At 32.4% G+C, this 26,072-nt stretch overlaps 1 protein-coding gene across 30 annotated transcripts in view; it reads right to left on the minus strand.

Moving 5' to 3' along the window:
* The window catches only part of LOC106881627 (protein lev-9), a 654,521-nt gene that overhangs the window by 315,199 nt on the left and 313,250 nt on the right, over nucleotides 1–26,072 (minus strand). For all 30 annotated transcript variants that reach the window (XM_089356222.1, XM_089356227.1, XM_089356218.1 and 27 more), the window contains exon 3: nucleotides 2,008–2,208. In XM_089356222.1, the coding sequence (XP_089212348.1) occupies nucleotides 2,008–2,208 (201 nt within the window). The remainder of the gene's footprint in view (nucleotides 1–2,007; nucleotides 2,209–26,072) is intronic.

Genomic DNA, 26,072 nt, shown 5'->3' on the forward strand with positions numbered 1-26,072 from the left:
TCGTTATCATAATTTTTTCTACTATGTCTTCAGTTATTATTCCCCTTTTTACTATTATACTGTTATATTAATGTTCCATGTTGTGGGAATTCGTCGATGCATCGAATTGCCTGTGTTCCTTCACCGTACATGATCATATTGATATATGCATTTGTTTGTATTACATCTGAGACGGCAAGGTTTGCGTTTTTATGTTGCTATTTTAACGTTGAGATTCACAATCGGGAAATACCTTTATTTTGACATAAACCTATTTGTTTTTAATATTTAATTATTTCCTTAATTGTTAAAAGTAAAACTCACAACCTCAAAATACCCAAAATTATAAAACTTACTATTTTTTACCTTTAAAATTTCTTATTCCAACGTAGACATATTTATTATGTTTATATTTTTGACTGTGTTTATTGGTCAACATCCTATTGACCAGTATTCTATACCGGTTTTAGTATTGTTGTTTTTTTTTACTCCTCTTTATCCTAATTTACACGTGGAAGGTCTATCTTCGTGATTTATGTTCTAAATTGTATAATTTGAGGTCCTTTTTTGTTTCGTTACATATTCTGTCGTTACATATTTTCATATGGCCTCTATCCATTTCTGCCTCTTTTTTTTTCTATATGTAACTCTAAAAATGTATTTTCCTTATTTAGATGATGCCTTAAGGTCCAAAGTTTTGCTTAGACACGGGCTGTTAATTTTCTAAATTACATCGCAGTTTATTATCGAAATTGCTCTATTTGGAGTAGAATGTACAGAAATACACTCTTCTAAGCTGGAAACATGTTCTTTACATATCTAATTTCAACTCTTCTCTTTTGTTTATGTCCTCTTTTTTTTTACAATTCTATCATTTTCGGAAGTTACCGTTTTATTTGATTCTACTGACATAGATGTTACGCACGCTCCACTTCCTGCACTTCTTAAATCTACTCCCCAAATAAGCATTCGCGAGTTAACCTCGACTTAATAAAACGATGTTTGTATACTTAACTTTTTTTATAATGTCTTCATTAAACAGAGCACGATTGTTTACTTCACTGACATTACATGAATGACCACTATTAAAGTTTATAGTAGACTAAGTATAGGAGGTAATTTTCAATAAATTTTACAAGATTTTTGTATGTAATTATCATTTAACATTTTCATTATTTTCTGATTTGTGGTTTCTAAATATTTTTATTGGATACTTTTAGGAGCAGACATGCTCAGTTCTCTATTGTTAATCATAGTTGGTGTATTCATTATTATTTTAATCATTCCAATAGTAATGATAATAACAAGTATTATTATTATTATTGTTGTTATTATTATTATTATTATTATTATTATTATAATTTTCATATGCACTCAACAAAATAGACTTTTAAGAAATAAAAAATCCTAACATCGGGCCACAAGTAACCTTAGATTCCAAGAATCCTCCTAAGTATCCTAGCTGTCCCTAATAACACTGTTTTCTGGAGCTGTACTAAATTGGCTTTTATGCCCATTTACTCTATCCAATTGTTCAGATCTTTAGAGATAGTTCCCAATGCACCTATAACTAGTGGGATACATTGTACCCGAACTTTCCATAGTCTCTGTAACTCAATAACTGGGTCCTGATACTTCGCTATTTATTATTATTATTATTTTTATTATTATTATTATTATTATTATTATTATTATTATTATTATTATTATTATTATTATCATTATTATTATCATTTTCATTATCGTTATTACTATTATTAATCGCAGAATAGTGATGGGGTGGGCTTGGTTATGCACTAATCACCATATGAAAGCAAACAGCACTAAGATCAACAATATTGAATAAGAATAAATGAACAATAGGAACAATAAAACGTGTAAATAGCAATGATAGGAAGGGGGCAAACAATACCAATTGCATAATAATATAAAACATTGCAGGGTTGGATAGGATTTTAATCGACAAAGCCAGCAGTGCTTGTGTTTAGTGCAAATTGCAGAGTCAATTGAATGAAAAAATATCCTCACCGGTGCGATCTACCGTGTTGAGAACGCATTTTGGTTCTTCTCCACTCCAGGAAAGATCTCCTTGGCATACTCTCATGAAGACGCCAACTAGATTGTATGAGTCCACACAGGAATACTTGGCTACTGCACCGAATTGGTTGAAAGGAAAGATAACTACTTTGCCATTGGAAATTTTGGTGTTTATAGCTTTGCATCTGATATCTGAAATGGAAAAGAAAAAGTAGTTTAAATTTATACTAATAATCTATATAAATGAAATATTAACAGCACAATATAATGGAAAGAACTCTATAGTTTATCATAATAAAGACTATATTGCTTTTAGAGAGCTACGTTCCTTTTGATATGCTAGGTTGTATATCTTTACAGTGATACTGCAGGGAATATCTCTTCAATTTTATATGAAATGGAATCTAAAACTGTAGTTTCGTATATATTTGCTCTTCTGGCGTAGAATCAACCTGTTAATAGATCTTGTTCGATTCTGGAGTTGTGTACTATCTCAAGAAAGAAAGTATTTTTACGGCCTATAAGCAGTTATACAAAATAAATAACAAAATTCTAACTTTTCATCTCTGAGTAACCATTAAGAATCATACAGAGATATGTGCGTTGTAATGACTGCATCTAAAGAATATTACTGCGTGTTTTTCTGTATGTATATTAGTAATAGATTTATCAAAGAAGAAAATTGATGTTTTTTTGTACATATATATTTACAAACAAATAACTAACACACATAAAAAGCAACAAAATGGAAAAAATCAAGTAACTAACATATTTACTCCAAGAATATATTTGATGTGAGCTCCAATCACTGTATAATCGGATTTTTAGAGGATGCTTCATTAAGTTACCCACAGGCGAATAGATTATTAAATGTTGATATGAGATACAACTTTTATGTAATACAGTATTTCATATGTATATACAATGTCACTCTCACCAAAACTTCATCTCTCCTTCTAAAACAGTGTCTATTACGAATATGTAGGGTTTTTGTTTTTTGTTACATTGAAATACTATAATCTCGATTGGATAAGACACTTGGCCGCTTCAGTTAAATATGATGAGTTGTTACCAAAATATATTAAAAATAATATACTGTTGTCATTTCATATAATTCTCAAATTATTCTGAGATATATGTTTAAGTTAGTTTTTTAAATATATCCGACAGACATAAGGGCAGAAATTTGGAAGAATCCGTATCACAGCGGCCAAAAGGTTTAGCGTCATTTTGTCTGTCATTGCGTTCAGAGTTCAACCTCTGCCCAGGTTGGCTTAACAATTTATTCTTTCGGAGACTGTGAAAAAAGTATCACTTGAGCACTTGGAATGACCTAAGCGACCTAACATCTTCCTCGAAATAGGTGGCCTCGCGCCAGAATTTCAAATTTGAAACCAATATATTTCACACACATATAAATAAACACAAGCACACGCATATATATATATATATATATATATATATATATATATATATATATATATATATATATATATATATATATATATATATATATATATATATATATATATATATATATATATATATATATATATATATATATATATGGGAGAATATACAAATAATAACAACAGACGAGGACAGGTGGTGTAAATAACAAAAGTATATATTAGTATGACGCTCGGGAATAATTTATATATATATATATATATATATATACATATATATAAATTGAATTTGATGATGACCAATATATTCTTAATAATAATTGTAAACTTCCTAATCTCAGTTTTCTTTTCTTATACACACAAACACACATATATATTAAATATATGTATATATCGTGGAGATACACACACACACACACATACACACATACACACACACACACACACACACACACATATATATATATATATATATATATATATATATATATATATAGTGGAGAGACGCTGAAGAGAGTGCAACAATCCGATGAAATAATTCTTTGACAATAAAAAAATAAATAACAACATGAGCAATACCGAGTATTTGAACTATCGATTGACTGTTTAAGGAACGTGTTTAACATATGAGTTAGAAAAACAAGTATAAGAAAACGGCTGATCGATAAATTTGTTTGTGGAGTAACTAATCCTCTAACTAACAATAACAAGAAAGGACGGAACCAGTGTGTGCATTTTTATTACCGGCATATCGCCCCTCTCATGGTTCAATAGCATATATATATATATATATATATATATATATATATATATATATATATACATCCTTATGTATACATTCGTCACTAAAGTCAACAAGGGCTCTAGTCAGCACTAGTATTACTAGAAATAAGAATGAAAACTAGTCAATAGGCACGAAAATACTGACTTTAACCTTAGACGTCGTCAAAGCTACTGATAAGCGTTGGGATGCGTTGAGCATGAAAAGATGAAACCATGGGTGATCCGGCTCTACCTGCGACCGTAGCTCATTAACATAATTACTTTCTAGCTATTGAGTTGTTTTGACGCTTATTTCTTAGAACGCTGGTGCTTGCTGATTAATGCTCTTGTTCACTTCAGTGACGTATATAGTTCTGTCTTTAGGTTGAAAAATTGGGAATTAGCCTACCATATGATATATATATATATATATATATATATATATATATATATGCATGTATGCATGTATGTATATATGTGTGCATGTATATATGTATGTATGTATACATATATAAATAATATATCACAATGTAGCTTGTAAACGTCGATATTTTCACTATAGTGATGTTTTTGGGGGAGGGTGGGGCTGGTATTATATAAATTTTTTTTAATAGTAATTCTATTTAATACATCAAATTTTAGTTTGTGCGATGAAGTGTTTTCCTTTATTTTATATAATTTAATGCATTGATGCTTCGTCACTTGTCAGTAGTAGGGGAGATTTTTCTGTGCAGAAAATTTAATAAAAGCCATTAAAACTCCACGTCCACACTATTCTAAATGCAAATTATATTTTCTGCAAATTAGTTTTCGCTTTTGATGATGCGCACTTCCAACAAACGTCATTTTGCTTTTATTATATTAGCAAATTAATGAATAATATCTGTTATTGAAATGTACTAATTTGTAGTTTAAAGCATTTGTATCAACAATATTGACTTATGTTTTCACGGTATGGAGGCATCTAGTATTGAGAGATTAGTAGTAATTGAATATTGATATTTATGGAAGGTAAACAAGAATGAAAACTACCGGGTATTCCCGCGCGCAAGTAGTTTGTGAGTACGCTGAAGCAAAATTTTGAAATGTTAATGTTTAATTTGTGAATACAGTGAAGTGCTAATGGTTCAGCGACTTGAAACACATGCATAGAGGTGTGTGAGAGAATACACGACAATATATGCGCGTCTACGCCCACACACACACATAGATGCATGAAAAATAATAAGTAGTTCATGAGGCATACACCAGCATGCAAAATACAATCGTACTTACAATTAAATGATAATAAAAATATGGATATACATGTGTAGAATTTATTGATTAAAGATGCCAGCAGTTCTGAAGCATTTCGTTCGTGAGGAATTTCCTTGACTGTAATAACTAATTTCCCGTCAGAGCTTCTCATGCAAAAATCCCCTAAAGTACTCTAAATTTAAAACATCCTGTTCTCTTCCAATCAAATCAGCAGTTTGCCTGTGCATTATTGTAAGTTGTCAGCAATTTCTATGCGATAATCAGGCGGTAATGTTCTCATATTTACTAACTTCTTTATTATTATTTTGTAGGCTAAGAACTTATGTTCTAGGGAAAAGATGCTCAAAGGAATTCAAGGTTAACAAAACATCTGAAGATGGTTAAGCGTAAGTATATTGTATGGAAGACTTGTATGGATCTGCTCACTTTTAAATAAACACTTCAAAGTGAAGAAAGCGTTTCGGTCGCAAGAAATTTCTAACAATATTCACAGCACTTAAGTTTGCTTTCGTTATTTTCTCTTCTGGCATGTGTCTCTGCCGAAATATGTATGTTAATGTCAATATTATTGTTTAATTCTTTTTTCTTTTACTTCTTTCAGTCATTCGACTGTGGCCATGCTAGAATAGCATCTTAAAGAGATTGTAGTCGAAGAAATCGTCCCCGGTACCTATTCTTTGTAAGCGTATTCCTTACTCTATAGGTCTCTTTTTGCCTAACCACCATGTTACGTATGGGTACTATACACACTAACATTCTTGTCGAGCGATGGCGAACACGGACACAGAGAAATATACACACGCATACACACATATACGGTTTTCTTTGGGTTTCCGTCTACGAAATCCACTCATAAGGCTTTGGTCGACCCGAGGCTATAGTTGAAGACAATTGCCCAAGGTTCCATGCAGGGGAACTGAACGCAGATCCATGTGACTGAGAAGCAAGCTTCTTCCTACACAGCCATACGTGCATTTATAATGTAATGGAAAGAGCTCAGGGGCCGAGATGGCAGGATTGTAAGCACGCCGGGCGAAATGTTTATCGTGATTTCGTCCGTCTTCACGTTCTGAGTTCAAACTTCACCGGGGTCGACTTTGCTTTTATCCTTTCGGGTGTCGATAAAAAAAAGTACAAGTTGAGTACTGGGGTCCATGTAATGGACAAGCTCCCTCCCCAGAATTCAATGGCCTTCTGCCAAAATTTGAAATAATATAATATCGCAAACTGTCGTACATCGCCTCCGTTTTTCCATTTACTAAAGGATTAATAGAAGCAACACATTAACTAGCCTGTTCTCAACATTAGAATCCTTTGGCATAGTTAAGTTTCTTGATTTGTAATTGTCATTTTTCCTGATTCTATATTATTTTTCTTTTCCTAACAATGTTGCAGGTTCATATGAGTGTAGTAGAGATTTGATACTACAGCGTATATGAATCAGCTTAGCTACATTGTCATATCTCCAGGTGCATTATATGCACTACAGAAGTTACATTTGACATATATGCTTTAATAATCCAAGATACAATCATCAGGATTTGCACAATTCTGGATCATATGCTACATTTTCTTCGCATTAATTTAACATGTTTGCGACTTACAGCACTCAGAAAATGAGTTAATCATCTCTATTCTAGTGGGCTATCAGATGACTGGTGCACTATTCTCGCGACTATCTGAGATTATACACAATATGCCGTTGCACGATGTGGGGAAGTCGGGAGAACGCAGTTGTTTTTGTGCGTTAGGTAATTCAGTTTGTGTGAAGGTTTCCTTGAAACACCCTCGGCAAATGGTGTTATTGTAATCAAGAGGATCTAGGTTTTGTGACATGTAACAGGCAGTGTTGATTGGAGGTCCGTTCTAGTTTTATGCCAGCAATATATTTCTGGATTTGGATGGGAAAATAATTCTCTCGATATTTTTTACTAGAAATTCTCACCAGTCATTCGTGGTTAGTAAATGTATACTACATGGAAATAAATCTACGCCAACATTTTAAACAATTACTTCGAACCTATCACATGTTGGATTTTGATGCTGGAGTGATTCCATCATTTGCACATATTTAATTTCGAGGATAGTTATTTTAAATAGGACAGTGGTGTAAAGAACTACACATCTTGGAAATTCAAATTCAGAGGTTAGTAGTAAATAAACAACTGAATGTTTAAATTAGTAGTGAAAACTTGTCTGTGCCAATATTTTGTTATCAAAATCCGAACGGAAAAGGATTTTCCCGAAAACACACAATACAATCTAAACACATAATGATTTATGATCTGATATGTTTGTATGTGAAAAGTCATAGCAGGGTTAATGAGACGCCTAGAATCATTTTATAGAAAACTAGCTCCTGAATCAATTCACACAATCATTGTCCTACAAACAATTAGAAAGCAATTAGAAAACAATACACTTATTGAGCAGCTGCCATTCAAACACTGAGAAACAATATTATCCATGCAGATATTGTGCAAAACTAAAGCTCGTTAAAATATGAAGCCGACAATTCTATTGTTGATTAAATGAGAGAAAATTCAGAAGGTTAATATTAAAGGAGGAATTCTTTCACAATTTCTTCTGCTACTAACCACCCCCTCTCCTCTCTCTCTGCCTAACGAGCTATCAGTCTTTATTGAATATATATGCCCATTGAGATGAACAAAGAATAATGTTGTATTCGTATTTCATGTATGATATAAATTGCTCTTAAATTTCCGTAAGTGCTCCCACTCAGTCACGGATATAAAAGTTAGTAGGGAGAGCCTCTCTTAGACGATGGGAATCATCCAAATGAATATGGAACTAATCAACAACAACAAGAAACACAACATCTCAGTTGCAGTTTGAATAGCGATCCAATACTATTTACGAAATAGCTTAAGTGACCTTTAAAACAGTTTTGGTTAAAATTACATTTTATTCGAAACTTATCACTAGTATATAATTTACCTTTAAACGAGATATATCTCATATTCTACATGAATAGAATAAATTAAATGAAATATAATGAATTGGTTCATTATTCTCAGACAAAACTAGATAAGGAACATTCTCCTCTCTGACAGCAACATATTGTGTGAAGAAAAAACAATGAGGCCAAATATTAGAGACAAACCGATGACGCTAATCAAATTCGTAATTTCACATCTGCGGCGTTAGCAATGCTATGAATCAAAGAAAAGAACGAGTAATGAATAAGAAAGTACAGAACTAGATAAGTACTGTAAAATAACAGCTGTTTATTTATTTATCGAACGGCATCAGCTTCTCTAATCCCTTTTCTTGTACTTTAACATTGCCTTCTGTTTTAGGAAGTTATTAAATCTTGCAATATATTATTACCCTCTTTTTGATTAAATAACATTTAAAGTGATTTAATTCATTTGTGCAATAAACAATTCAGCGAAATATTCACTTATGATTTATTTCTTCAAAATGGTATTCTTCTACAGAGGACGCTGTCAACACAGCTTATCAGCACATGCGTACTGATTATTCTCAGCAAATTTCAATTGCATCCGTTTTACATTTATGCATGTATGTATGTATATGTGTATGTGTTTATGTGTGTATGTATGTATGTGGATGTTTATGCGAGTGTGTATGTATTTCTTTGTGCGCGCGTGTAGGGTGTGTGTATGTGTGTGTGTGTGTGTGTGTGGGTGAGTGTGTGTGTGTGTGTGTGTGTGTGTGTGTGTGTGTGTGTGTGTGTGTGTGTGTGTGTATGTGGATACATATGTCGGTTCTTATTGTATTCAACGATATTTAAAAGGAAATACTTCATTTGAATTCTAATATTGTGTTTAAAATTTTCCGAAATCGATACCATAATTTCATGGTGCAAAAAGTCACTCACTTTGTTTCATGAATAAACGACGTTTAAAAATTTCTCTTTTCCTAAAATTTATTTGATAGGAAAGGATAAATCATGTATAGTCTTATGTCTCCTGGTGGGAGCCATTTTAATTATATTTGATTTTATATGAAATATGCATATATCAAACAAAATATTTTCTCAATCGAAGGTGAGGAAAAGCAATATGTGTTCAATATTAATCGATAACATATCCATGATATTTCTCGCAATATCATGCAGTCAATATCCAGACTAACTGGTCGATCCGACTTTTTCTCTTCTCTGAAATTTATTGTACTGCCTGAGGAAGAGCCAAGCCTGAAACGTCCTATTTTCACTAATAATTTTCCATATAAAACTTTCATCGAGCGTCAAACTAATACATTCCTTAAATATGAAGGGTTATAATCTTTTTGTTATAATGGTAAAATAGTCAGATGTGCTTCTATAGCGTATACTATCGTCAGGCTTCGACAATATCGTTGGATATAAGATATGTAAATCTACTGATTCTGAACAGATTAGTTCATGATCAACACAAAGGAGAAGCAGAGTTGCAGAGCAAATAATCTTAATAGCAATATTAATATGAATACGAAGGCAGCGAGCTGGCAGGATCGTTAGCACGCCTGGCGAAATGCTTAGCGGCATTTTGTCCGTCTGAAGGATCATAGTTGGAATTCCGCCGAGGTTGATTTTGTTATTCATCTTTTCAGAGGTTGATAATATAAGTACCAGTCGAGCACTGAAATCGATGTAATCGATTTAACCTCAACCACGAAATTGCTGACGCTATGCCAGAAATTGAAATCAATATTAACATTACGAGGAAAGAACATTAACTCGTTGCTTAGTAGTATATTTATCATTTCGGCAAAAGGCAACAGAGGACATCTTTCGATTTTACTAATATTCTACAGCAATGAGTATACATTACCGTGCTACGCTAGATAGTGTGAGGTTATTACCGAATAGTTTACATTAGATATGAATGCCAGTAACAAAGTAACGATCCACTAGGATGACAGCATACCAAGCTTGTTATGTGAAAATTCAAAGAAGAAATATACCAGAGTAGAAATAGATAATAAAAAGATTTTTCTGCGTATAATATTTCACCTGCCTCATTCTAATTCCATAACCGAATACTATAAATCAAATTAATTATAGATGCATATGTTATGGACGTATTCTAAGCACGCTGCGATATAAAGATAATTTAAATCTATAGAGAACACTGTCATCTAGTAAAAAATATTAATAACAACGAAAATATAAATATAAGTAAAAAGATTAAACATATGGCAATGCCTAACGAAAACAAACAAACACTTGAAGCATAAATCATTAATTAAGTGTTACAGTAATTATTCACCTAGGGTTTGTTTGAAGACTGTGTACTTAATATACACTAATAATACTCATTGGAATGGCTTATGCATAATATTTATTTTTTACCGCTCCATGCTAATGTAAAGACAATACAGTTATTTAATTAACCAAAGTTGGAATGCAGCTAGAAGCCTCATGTTATGTCCTGATATATTACTTCAAATTAATATAAAGAGGAATGCGTATGTTTTTGTTTTCTTTATTATTTCATGCAATCAGACTCTTGCATACATTACTGTTATCAGGTATAAAATAACTAGTTAGTATTTTCACGTTCTCTTTTCAACATGTCGGCATAAACAGAACGGTTGAAAAAAAAACAAAAAAACATTATTGCTCTACTGGTTACATTATTGTATTAAATTAATTTTGTCTCTTAAATATAACAAATCAATAATTTATTCTTTTGACCAAACAGAACTGATCAATATTATATTACCTGTCAAATTGTTAATATATTACTCCACTTTATACAATTTTCTGACAAGCTAAAAATACAGCTGCTTTATTACTGCATCATCTATAGCTTTCAGGTGAATAGCACATGATTGAGTGTATAAACCAAAATAGACTAAAATCATTGAAAACAATTAAAGTCACAAATTAGGGAAGTTAGAAACCGCAGATTCAACAAATATAACTGAAATAGTAGCTTCAACCATCATGATATAATCCTTCTTCCATCGTTTTTCAGCTGGAAGTGAGTGTCAGTTTCCACTGTTCCTAATGTTAAAAAGAGAATAACTGGGATGATTGAACCACAAGTGTTAGCGGTTAGGTTCATGAAATGGTTTAACCCAGAAATCAGGCCATCGGCTTAGAAGAAAAGAGAAAGGAATTAATCACTACTAATCAAATTAATATAATTCGATTTGTTTTTCATCGTAATATCTAGATTTTAATGTAATAATATCATTCCTTGTACCAAAGGCACAATAACTGTGCATAAATTGCCTACAAAGATTTTTTATGGCTTTCGATCATCATGCATTTGATTTGAACTTAATTTTCAGACATCTATAGCTGTTCTAAAAGCAGGGCTTACAAACTTTTTGTGCCCTTACCCCACATGCTCTCTTACACTTGGAAAGGAAAAATTACGTTATAGAATTTTTAATGTAATAAAATGTGATGTTACTTTGGTATCAGCTGTAAAAGATAAAGTGACAGGGGTATGTATGTATGTATGTATGTATGTCTACACATAGACACATATTCACATGTGTGCATACATCCTTATATATGTATATATATATATATATATATATATATATATATATATATATATATATATATATATATATATATATATATATATATATAAGTGAATGATCAAACAATAGAAAGTAACGCTAAATAGGTTTAGTTGGCGCTGTATTTAGACTCAGCTCCATATTACGTAAAGTTTCGTGGGCAAATGTTCCACATGATCAGATGCAACATAAAATGTCATCTACATGAAAATGTTGAAGTCTCATTTGGGTAACTTAAGTAACGGGGTTCAGTGGTTTAACTATCTTAATCGCACTAGTCCTTTTAATGTTTGCGTTGCGTGTGAGAGCAGATAGGATGTTGGCATCAGTTAGAGGGCATTTTGTACAATTTCGCATATCACTGATATTATTTCTATCACCGACTAATCGAATGGATGGCCCACGCATAATGATAGAGGAGAGAATCGCTGCTGCTCATGAAAAGATTATACATTTTATCACCGGACTCTTTAGGATTGTGAGGCGAATCAATATGTAGCTTCACACCGTCAAAACTATTAACTCGCTGAAAATTCTCATCCGCTAGAATGCTCACTAACTGACGTAAACACATTTTCTTTTTTTCTATGAGGTATCCTGTACCCACAAATCTTCAAAGAATGTGAAGATGTGCAAATCGATTACACACAAACACATACAAATGAATGCGCACTTACTTATTGGCAGACATTTGAGAGACAGATATATATATATATATATATATATACATATATATATATATATATAACAATTATTACAAATTAAAAGCGTAAAGGTTTATCAATTTATTAATTTATTAATAAATCAACAATTAATAATTTTTACCAAGCCCTTCGGTATGTAAGCACCATTATAGGTGGAGAACTTATTTAAAAGTTCATTTAAAACTGTATTCCATATTCCCGAGCGTCATACTAATACATCCTTTTGTTATTTACACCACCTGTCCGCGTCTGTTGTTGTTTTTTCGTATATTCTCCCGTGTAGATATATATATATATATATATATATATATATATATATATATATATATATATATATATATATATATATATATATATATATATATATATATATATATATAAGCAGTGCAGAGCACTGAAGTGGCTGGACCATAACTACCCAGAACCCTGAGGACAACATTCAAGTGAAAAGAATGATTGCACATGTAATAAGATCTAGCATAAGAACCACCTTGAAGAACCACATAGTAAAGTTCCACAAAAGATCTATATATGCAGGTTCAAGATGCAGTAATTTGTGTTGATGTGACTGGAGATGTGTCTGGGCTCTTCATGACCTGGTGGGACAGAAACGTAAACAATCCTTAGCTGAAAATTTACAACTGTTTTGCCTTACTGTAGGTATGTAGATGACAGTAATATTCTAGTTAGGACACATTCTGTTAACTGTAGTGTAGAAACCGTGAGGAGTATAATGGAGAGCATCCAGCACATAACTAACTCCATCCACCAAAGTATCGAGGAAACTATAGATTACCCCGCGAGGCACACTAATAATAAACTCCCTGTCCTTGATATTGAACATTGGTTAGAGACTGAGAAAAACAGAGTGCAGCTCCTCCACTCCTATTACATAAAACCTATGGCTTCTAAATATGTTGTTCAGAAGAACTCATCTTTGTCACACAACATAAAAATCAACATATTGATAGCAGATCATAAACAACGTGTCCCCACTATGCGAACCCTGTGAAACTGAGAAATATGTACAGAACTTCATGCACTGCATGTAATTCCCTGGATATGACCAGATAAATACGCTTCGGGTATAGAGGGGAGCTAGAAAGAAGTCAGATAGCATTATATGTAATGAAACCACTGGTACCTGCCCTAGACAGAGAAGTAAAGACTATAATAGGATACAGAGAGATTGTGAGAAAACAAACAGAGTGAACACATGTACAAGGGTGACAAATATCAAGGAGTGATGTTTGTAGAGAACTAGGACGAAGATTTAGGAATGTGCTTGCGGCGGCCAAACTCAAAATTAATATCGTTGAAAAGTTAGGCAAATCTATCAGATCACAGTTGTGTAGGACGTACCCCTATGAAAATACCACATGCACCAATGAGGACTGTATGGTATGTAAGATTAACCCTGGCATTAATTTTAGAAATAAAAATGTAGTCTACTGCGTAAGGGGCATAGAGGGTGCTTGTAAAGGCAAGAAGATGGCATACATTGGTGAGACATCTAGAAGCATTGCAGAGAGACTCAATGTACATTTGAGACAATATAACGACAACAAACAGTCATCCGTACTAACATACCAAAGCCCAACATGGAGGCACACTGTGCCGACTTGACATCCGTATTTTATCCAAGCACCCGAAGGACATGACACAGATAAATACAGGAGTACATCTTCATAGATGAAACCTATATATATGTGTATGTGTGTGCATGTATGTGTTTGTCTGTGTGTATGTGTATATTTATATTTATATATATTTTGTGCATAATTTATGCACGTTGACCGAGAGGTAATTACCTAGTAGGTGACGTAAATCGGAGTTCTCTTCACTTTTACGTTACTTTCTAGAGCCTTAAAAGGTTTCTTACGAAATTGAGATCCATCGGGTACTTTTTGCATTTCATAATAAACATTAACACTTATCACTGTCGTCAACAGACATTCAGAAAGTTTTACATGGCCAATTTTCAGAAGGTATTGAAGACCCGGTAATTTTCCTAACTTTTAACACTGTCAATCAATATATTCACCCTGGCTCATATATTTTACTGAAGATGACTTGAAGCAACGTTAGGCTTATTATACAGAAATAAATGAAAAAAGACTGCGAAATAATTGTGACTCACCAAATTTGACCATCGGCGAAAGTCTATGTCAGAAATATGGATTTGCAGCAAAAATAAAATTTAATGCATTTGTATCAATAGTAACTTTGAGATGAGCATTACATACCACAAGCAGCGAATATCATAATGAAGTGGTTGAAAGTGATAATCTCCCCAGATGCTAATATTATCAGACATTGATAGTTGGAGCTAAATTATGGTGAATAATAGACATAAATATTATTGTATTCTTCGTCAATCTTATCACCGATAATAAAAATGTGTTCAATAAAGAGAATGTCTTTATGGTAGTAAGTTACATCTGCCGCGATGAACACGATCCAATGCACATATGACATTAATATGTCTAAAATTATGTGGAGCTGCTGTTCACAAACTGTTATTAACAAAATTACAACTATTATGGTGTGATATTACTAGAGCCAGTTGAATTAAAAATGAAGAAAAGGCCGTGTTATGCGTTCTATAACACTGACACTAAGTGGGAAGAAAGTGTGATAACTACCGCTGATATACAATTTAACAATATGGCAATCATAATTTCTTACCACATAGTAATTTCGTCAGCTGTATAATAATCTACAAAAAAAAAGTAATATTCCATATCTAGAAAATAGAATTCTCAAGCACCTCCTTTATAATTACAGAGACTTGTGTTGAAATAGCCAAACGCAAGACAAGCAGAAACTTATTTTGTGAAGCTACTATATCTAACCAAACTGCATGTATATGCACGTTCCACCTGGGTATTCATAACAAGTGACATGCATCAATATTGTATTAGCTATATTGATGGTTGATGGATAAATTTTCTGTGTTATGCAGAGAAATCGGCGTTAAATAGTTGACATTGAGAGTCGAAATTGCATTACTGAAGATATTCCATCAAATTTTCCACTACAGCAGGAATCAGTTCTTCATATATTGTCTTTAACATCGAAAGTTTCCAAATGTAATTATATATTGCATTGACTATGATAACCATCTTCCGGAAGAAATGACCAAGAGTAACGAAACTAACGGGAAAACTGAACAAAATAACGACCAATATACGTATATTACACGTGCAGACGGAAGTGCGAAAGTGATTGCACGGTCTCTCGATCGACCTGCTAGAAATAGTAGCAAAAATTTCTTAATAAAAATCAACTTAGCATTTCAAATAATAAATGTTAGATTAGATTTTAGTCTAAAATATGCGAAGATAACCAAAGAAATGGTTTTGTTTTAAAATATCCTCGGTCAGAATATATCAGCGTTTTAACAGCAAAAGTAACAAGAACAATGACAACAGCAACAACGAATGACAATATGTTACAGCCTTGAGCTTAGTGGTCTCTATGGGAAGAGTTTGACACATTTCAGCCAAACGGAGTTCAATATTATGTATTACACAAATGTCTGTTTAAAAGTTTGCGTGGCACACTAGTGTGTCATGCAATGTTATTTGGTATTCCAGGCAAGTAATAAAATTCTATATCAAAATGTGTGAAAATACATGCTGAAATCTGAAATTCAATTATTAAAATATATCGTTGTAAATTTCTACAAACTAAATTCTAAATGGAAATTCAGTATAGTATGAAAAACAAAATGAGAACTATCGTGGTTCACCTATCGCCGGTTATTATTTAAGCTTACTTTCATTCCTCCATGGTGGTTTGCATTTATAATAAAATAAATATCTATAAATTATAAAAATAATTAAAAAGATGTACAGTACGATGCTTTTTCTACTTCGTGGGTGTTCACCTATCATGGGGGTTTTTGGAACGTAACATCTGCGGTAGTCGAGGGGTCACTGTATATTAACAGACTTCGATTTATTTTGTGCGTAAAATACGCCAAAATACCATTTATTCATTGTAAAATGAACCACAAGTTATACAAATTTGCCACCCGATACAATCAATTACTGCTAGAAATTACTCGCCAGAATATAGTCTCACGCTACGGAAAAGAAACATTTCAGAACAGCTTCACGCTTGGAAAATCTTGTTAACTAACAATAATGAATTTAATATCAAGAGAGAGATCTACGAGACATCTTTAATAAGTGTAAACAGAGTGTTGAGACAATCAAGAATTTCTTTTTACAAAGAAATACTTGATCGTCTGTCTCGCTCCTCTCTGACCAAACCTCAAACTTGTCACCTTCCTCATAGAAAGCTAATTTATTCCAATTTTAGATGTTTACTTAATTAACGACTCTAATAAACAAAAATGGAGATGTCGGTAGATTTTCAACCACGTCAGTGCATCGTGCTGCTAGTAGTGAATCTCACGGTGTAAATGTTATTATTTGAAATAACGCACTATTTAGGCAAAGACGTGGCAAAAAAAAAGAGGACACGAATTGTAATCATTAATGCATAATTAATGCTATCATTGATATTGGACATTCCGAATGTTATTAAACGCGACAATAATTGAATAATTTTCTTTTGATATTTCAGTTAAGCTTCACGCAATAATATATCGTGTGCAATACATTGCACAACCAATAAATGGATGCGCACATGCTAACGAAGACATACATCTTCATCCTACGTAGATACATACACACACATGCATACACATGTGTATATATGTATATATACATATATATATATATATATATATATATATATATATATATATATATATATATATATATATATATATATATATATATACGTGAAATATATTTGCCACTTAAATGCAGCTAACCACTGTGGTTAGCCACATTTAAGTGGCAAATATACTTCACGTTGTCGTGCAGCTACTGTTTATACCTCGTTCAGAGATTTATTATATATATATGTATATATATATATATATATATATATATATATATATATATATATATATATATATATATATATATATATATATATATATATATATATATATATATATATCAGGAGCCAAGTGTCTATGCATGCACCGCTGCACTTCATGCCTTACTTATTTCCCACGATAAATAATTCTTGTTTAATATGTAATTGATTATTAATAATCTTCACTAGATTCATTTAGTCATATTTACATTTATTTCGCATCCTTTCATTTCTTCGTCTAAATTGTAAACAATCGATATTATTTAACAAGTGTAAGTAGTGAGAAATGACGGAAAGGCTATGAATTGTATTCCTGTCCTTTTGAGGAGGGAGCGTCAACAAGAAAGACAAAACAAACGAATGAGTGATCAACAGAAAGAAAGGCGAATTTTTCTGCTTAGTCTTCAGTCATAATCGGCAAGAGCAATGGTATTAGTCTCTTCATATTCTATTTTTCTCTTCGGAAAGAAAAACGAAATTAACGAGTGAGTGGTCAATAGAAAGAAAAGCAAATGAAAGCAAATGTGTTACTGCTTGTTTTCAGTCAGAGTAAGAGCATTGGTGCTATTTTCTTTCCATTCTATTATTTTCGAGAAGGATCGTCGAAAAGAGAGACAGAACAAAAAATTATTGCGTTGTCAAGAATGAGAAAGACAGAGAAAACAGATATTTTACTGCTTGCCTTCCAGCCGTGTAAAGCCAGCAGACATGTTGACAACTTATTTCTTTTTTCTCATGAAGTGCTGATGTTTTTACTGTCATGTGCAGCAGAGCTTAAAAACTAGCCTATTGAGAGGACTTTCCTGAGGCTTTCCTCATAGTCGGACAGTTTCGACGAGAAACGCATATTTTGTCAATTTACAAATTTGATTTATTGCTTTCTGATATATTTCGTACGATTATTCGGTACCGAAGTGTACGGATTTTATCTTTTATCTTCTACTCGTTTTAATCAGTAGATTGTGGTCATGACGGAGCACCATCTTAGGTAATTTTTAGACAAATAAATCCACCCCAGTACGTTTTTAAAGTCTGATGCTTATTATTTCGTTCTCTTGTGTCGAACTGCTATGTTACGGGAACGTAAAGACACCAGCGCCGGTTGTCAAGCGTTGGTGAAAGACACACACAGACAGAAAGACATACACTCACATACACACATACTCAAGCATACACACACACACACACACACACACACACACACACACACACACACACACACACACACACACACATCACAGTGTGATCCAGGGTGTTTCCATTTCTTATACCTGCATGATGTATACTGAACGAAGTCTTACTACGCTGTCGCCAACACATCAAGCGAATGAGAAGCGATTTACTCGTTTATGAATCATATTATTTAGATTAAAATAATTTCAACGAAATAACAATTATATGAAAATATTTATTATGCTCAAACACTTAGATGAGCGGTAATATGTATTTTCGTATTTGTGTGTATGAGAGAGTGTAACTATGTGTGTATGTGTGTGTGTGTGAGTGTTTTTTTTTGCGCGCATTTTGTTCGATTTGTCTGCATTTAGTGATGTTGTGTATATCTCCAGCAAATTAAAGTAAACACAATCCAACGACCACGAAACTTCAATAAGAAGTGTAGGTAATAATGTTGCAGCTATAAAGTATGCTTCCACATGAAAGGACTACGATTTATATTTGTTGAGTCTGTCTACTCACTAATGTGATCAATCCAAGCTGTTTGTGAGATGTACATCAATACACAAAACCAATTTCATTGCATCCTATTCCATTAATAATCACACAGTAATAAAACCCTTTCAAATATGAACCACAATGGATTCCTGCTCTCATTAATAGAAAGGTGATGATATCACACAAGCTATCAGCGTTGACCTCATCGAGAAAAATTGTGCCACAAAAACTGGAGAAAGTTCACTCACAAACAATCTAATATCATTGGCTTAGTGTGACGTCGTTTATATCGTTATTTGTTCTTTTGAAATTGCAACAACCCCTACAAGCATACTCTGCACGCTGTGAAGACCCAACTATGCGTCTCCCCACCTCTCATTAACTCTAGGGAGCCTCATTTCCCAAACGGCATCCACTAGATAATTCCCATGATTGTAAGCCACGCAATACCTATTTCGACCTCACTTTTTCTGCACACACCAATACTGATATGTACACACTGAATATAGCTTGCATTATTCCCAGCATTTTGCCTGAACCTGGCTTCTGTACAAAAATTTCTCAAGAGTGTACAATCTGAGATCTGATTATGAGTTTCACTCCACTTCTCATGACACTGCCTGTGGAAACTTCATCGGTCACTTTTGTGTAACCAGTTGAGTAGAGATGACGGTATAGGGTGTATCTGAAATAGTGTTCGGAGAAAGCCTCATTATTTAAAACGCCCGCTTCTAATATTAGAATATGCTACGCTTTCACTATCAGGCAATCATTTATTTCCATCATATGGCAAGCAACAAAAATGAACAGAAGCGTCAAGCTCATTTCATGACGTCACTTACGTTGTTTTCAGATATCAGTATTATAGTTTTATGATTTTATTTTCCAGGAAACCACCGAAATTATGTGTTTCATAAATTCTTTAAATCCAAATGATAGCTCATTACATCTGTGTGGCTGTAGACACACACATACGTACACACATGCATATATAATATAAATATATTTATATACATATATACAAAAGTGTTTATATATATATATATATATATATATATATATATATATAAATTGTAAATCCCCAAAAAATAACTACAAAACTACAAAGGATTCCGCGGTACACGTGTTTCAAGCTCTACATGTGTATAATATATAATATAACATAATATAATATGTGTATAATCTACAATGTAAAGCTATCCTCAGCCGCAAAATTATCTCTCTCCCAGGAAATTATACCATCTCGGCGTTGAAGTAGGAAGAAATGAGTGATGTAAGAGGTGAAGATCCTTTCGGTATTCTGTATAGTACTATATCTGGTATAATTCTCCACCCGGACATAATCTCTCCGGTCCTTCAAAAAACTTCCATACCTTGCGACGATTCAGTGTGTAATGTTAAGTTGGTGGTTAAGAACAATACAATACCATAAAAAGACATACACAGATATTCATGTAAAAAAAGTAAGAATAAACTTAAAATAAAATAAAATAAAAAATAAAAAATAAAAAAATAAAAAAATAAAATAAAAAAATTAAAAAAATAAAAAATAAAGGGAGTCATATCGGTGGGGCGGGTAATCTAGGAAGTAATAAGAGAAAGACTGGATAGTCAAGTAAGCTACATCTAAGCTATTTCGATGGGTTGGTGAAGGGTGGTGAGGAACAAACTAAATGTAGAAGAAGATAAAGTGATAAATAGAATAGATACAGAGATCTTAAAGGTCGTAAGGGATAGATATGTATGAGCTGTGTCTGTCTATCTCAGTGGTGGGTCGTAAATAAGAAGTGTCATGCCAGAATAGACTGGGAACATGAAACATGAAACATGAAACATTTGCATTATATTTACCATTATATCCAAATTCACATTCGATATACCCTCAGACTATACAAATGTATATGTAAATAAGTACACTGCACAGAAAAGCTTATATATACATATATGTATATATGTATATATATATATATATATATATATATATATATATATATATATATATATATATATATATATATATATATATATATATATATATATATATATATATATAAGGATATATGCATATATCTATATATTATTTATATTATTATAAAGCATGGAAGTATACTAGCCCTTATATATTTAATATCCAATATTTCATTTATTCAATAAGACATTCAATACTTCATTTCATTTTACTATATATTCCTCTATACACTATCATACAAATCCCTTTTTTATTATATATATATATATATATATATATATATATATATATATATATATATATATATATATGTTTGTATGTGTATAGACATACATATAAGCAAACATATATATATGAAAATGTGGCGTGTGTGTGAGTTGTCTGTGTGTAAACAAGATTTGACAGAGAAAAACTGGATAAAACGAACAATAACTTTAGATTTGCGCAAAAATTTGAAAGTTAAAAGACAGATACAAACCCAAAAAATTGTTTTCACAAAAGAACGCACTGTGTTATTGAAATCACTGTATGTGCGTGAAATGAGGCTTTGATCTGCAGCTTTATCTATTATATCAGTCATATTGTAATTCCTAGTTGACAGTTCTTTTGTGTTTTGAACATGAGACATGTTTTAGTCTGATCACTTAAGAGCTTTTCTCCTGATGGATTAAATACGTTTAGGCAGTGGCCTACATTATATCTAACATGTCACAAACATATGACTTACATATCTGTTAACAGTTATTGAAGGTTGACGTTTTCTTGATCGTATTAAATCTTCAGATGGTTTGTACAGTTTGTCATATTTCATGATTCTTGTGTTACTAAAAGCTTTAGCTAAAAAGCAAAATATAAATAAAAATCTATTTAATGCTCATTGTCACGCTCTAGACCATAACAGTATCGAATGTTATTGTACAATCAACGCCTGCTACATTAGTCAGTTTCCTCTTAACACTGAACTTGCAATTCGTGTGAGTATATAGACACTATGCCCAACGATAGTAGGTGACAGGAAAGTTTTCAGAATGGTTGGAATGAGGAAAACATTGTTCTCAAACAAATAACATCATCTGAATGCTTGTAGCTGAATAGCAGAATGGCCACTTTTAAAGGTTCTCAAGAAGTGAACTGGCGATATTAGAAAGCTTGACTAGTTCAGTCCACTACTCGAACAAGCCATTGTAGTATATGAACTCAGTACGCAAAATGGAAAATTTGACGTTAAGGTGATAAAGAGGACAATTATGAAAATGAAGGCGAAGATGGAGAATTATATCTACAAGAGATTTCTAAAGTTTCGCTAAATTAACATTACATGGAAACGAAATTTGTCAATGCACGAATGTTTGGCAAATACAAAACGGCCCATCATCCACAAGCTGCTAAGTACACTCTAGACATAACTACTCATTCGTATACGCATACGTACACCAAAATGCACACGCATGCTTCATAATCATCAACGAGCAATTCAACAACAAGAGAACGCAAGCACGAAATCACACATACCCTCGTGCTCATGTATACATGCTCTAACACAATAAAGCCACGTGATTTACAGCGTCAATTGAACTTGGCAGTGTAAAAAAAATATATGCCAGAAGAAATTCTTTTTCCGACAAGGAAGTCTAATAGAGTTATATATGTGTTTCGCAAAAATATATTTTTGAAAATCCAAACTAATTTCTGAATTACTTCTTCACAATATACAAGTGAACTGAAACAGTGCAAGACATTTTTTTTCTTTTTTTTTTTGGCAACTTGACTCTTCTAATTGCAACGAAATATATATATTTAGAAAAAGTGCCATTCGTTTGTAAACAAAACAATTACCATCTCCCTGTAGACAAAGATAACACATTTATTCGTGCAGCAGGAAAATTATGTTCAGTAATGCAATTGCTTTACTGAAGAGAAGTTACAGTCTACGTGGAAATGTCTTGGAATGTATAATGCCAAACACTACCTCAGTCAAATGTGCAAAATACGCATGACTCAATGTTTAAAGTCAAAAACAAAAATCAAGTGATAACTGCATTTTCTTTTAACCTTTCCATTATCAAATGGCAATATTTTGTTGCGGAAATATTTAATGATTAATAATTTACTTGATTAAAGCACAGCGGACGTTGTAATTCAATGCTTATGAGAATCGATTCTAAACAATAATTACATTACGTTATCATAAAAAAGCGTTATATAATCCTTATGAATACTATTTTTCATGGCAATTTTCAATAGGGTCAGCACTTATTTTAGAAGTCTTACAAAATTGGTATTGAAGAAATTCAGTAAGTTATAGATATTTGAATGTTAGATTCTTCTTCAGAAAAATAGATTCAATAAACTATAGTGTAGCGTTTCTTTAAATTTCCCGGATCAATAATTCGATCACATTACTATTCTATAAAAGACCGGATGTATGCACCTGATGAGATCGCTAATAGCAAGGAAAGGACTTTGACAAACCTAACTTAGACTGAACAATTACTCAAGCAATCGAATAGTTGATGATGATGATCATCATGATCATCATGATGATCATCATGATCATCATGATGATCATCATGATGATGGGAATAATATTAATAATAATGATAATGCTTTCTACTATAGGCACAGGGCCAGAAATTTTCGAGAGAGTGCTAATCAATTATATCGGCCCCAGTGTTTTACAGGTACTTAATTTCTTGACCCCGAAACAAAGAAAGGCAAAGTCGACTTCGGTGAAATAATAATAAAGGAATTGAAGCAGAACCAGTACGTGTGTTCATTTATGGCATAATGACTCTCCTAAGACACAACAAAAACTTTATCAACAGACTAGTTCACGTGAAAAATATTTTAAGTTGTATACAAAAACGAAATATTGCTAGCGAAGTTAGCAAGATGCTGAAGAATCCTGATTTTTGATTTCTTAAGGTCATCCTTTCGGGCTCGCTGAAATAAGTACCTGTTACAGGATGGGATTGATGTAATCGTCTAGCCCCCTCCCTCCAAAATTTTCAAGGCCTTCTGCCTATAATAGAAATAATTATTATCTATTTCAATCTAGCAAAAATCCAGCAAAGATTCATGAGACGAATACATTTCTGTTTTATGTATAAAGGTTTGAAATATGTGTATTTTCTTGTGCATGTATAATATATGCAATCTCCTTTTATTTTTTGTTCACTTCTATCTGCAATTTTGATAAATCCTTAAGGGTGCAATTGGTACGCGCTTTTCTTTAATTTTTCTCCCAAGAAAAATAACATACAAATATTAAATAAAAAAGAGGATGTTCAATGTTTTAACTATACAGAAATACAGTTCCTCTCTGCATCCAAAGTTATTTCGAGGAGGTTTGCACAATTTTTCCTTCTACATTTTATATCATTCGAGTTTTAAGATAATTCATTATTTCAAGATTGTTTTGTCTACTTCATGTAGGGTTTTAACTTCAAAATATAATTCCTTTCATCTGACACTATCTACACAAATGGAGACTTTTGTGTCTATTTATGAGGGGTTTTTTTACGATATGACAACAATGGCAAAAAGATTAGACGCGGAATGCAATCAGAGATATTCTTTGAACTGAAAATTCCAAGTTCATTTCAATACATTTTTCTTTTAAATGGTAGTAACGATTATGTTGTCGTCATATCCACCAAACAAAATCATATCCATTCTTGAGTTAATTGCCAGCACACAAATGCAGGAACAGAGGATGATATGAATGGAGAATTTTTTTCTTCTTTTCTTTCATAAAGGACCATTTGCCTAATCGGAATAATTAAAGCACGATTCTTTCAAAGACAGCTGATTATCATCATCATCATATCGACATGATGAATATCATAAATCACCATATCATCATCGTTGTTAGTAGAATCGTAAAGACCCACCAACATAATAATAATAATAATAATAATAATAATAATAATAATAATAATAATAATAATAATAATAATAATAGGAAGAAGAAGAGCAACAACAAAACAATAACAACATCAGTAACAACAACAACAACAGCAGTAACAACAACAACAGCAACAATAATAACTACAACAACCACATCAACCAAAAGATTTGCAAAACATTTCCGTAAAATATTTATTCAATGCATTTTGATTACAAATGGAGATGGGGAAAAAAATCGGAGATGAAGTTTATATCTGAAAAGAAGTCACGATGAAAGACCATCACGGCCATTCAGGAAATGGGTGTATGTGAGTGTTTATATGTTTATATGATTGTGTGCCTACCACAGACTTTTTAATGTACGAGTGTTTTATGTGAGCGTATCCTTTAGAACTGATGTTTGAAGTTGTATGTTACGGTAATTTAAAACTATATTACTTCAATATGCATTTCGGTGACATATATGCCAACAAATCGAACGGAAGCATACATGTATACACAGAATATTTGAGGATATTATATTTGCATTCCGATATATGAGTTATGCTGGAATGAGATGGCAAAAAACGAGAAGCGTCTGTTATTTAACCACATTATGAATAAATTTCTATATACTTCCTTATAAATAGCTATATGATACAGGAACAGAAAAAAAGCGAATGTGCGTAGATACAACGTAAGACTATGTGCGTATGTCCATGTGTTTTTTCGTGCCTGTATGTGCGCCTGTAACTGAATCCCTGAAATAGTCGTAAAGGTCTAACATGAATTTTATTCTTCGTATTTTTTTCACGTATGGTATCTCTGGATATCTTCGTATCTATGAAAGACTAACATAGAATAACTTCACGATTTCTGTTTAATTACGCTTTTATGTACACTTGCGAAAATGCTTTATAAATG

This window comes from Octopus bimaculoides, chromosome 8, assembly GCF_046866305.1.
Source record: "Octopus bimaculoides isolate indiv1 chromosome 8, ASM4686630v1, whole genome shotgun sequence".
Classification (NCBI taxonomy): domain Eukaryota; kingdom Metazoa; phylum Mollusca; class Cephalopoda; order Octopoda; family Octopodidae; genus Octopus; species Octopus bimaculoides.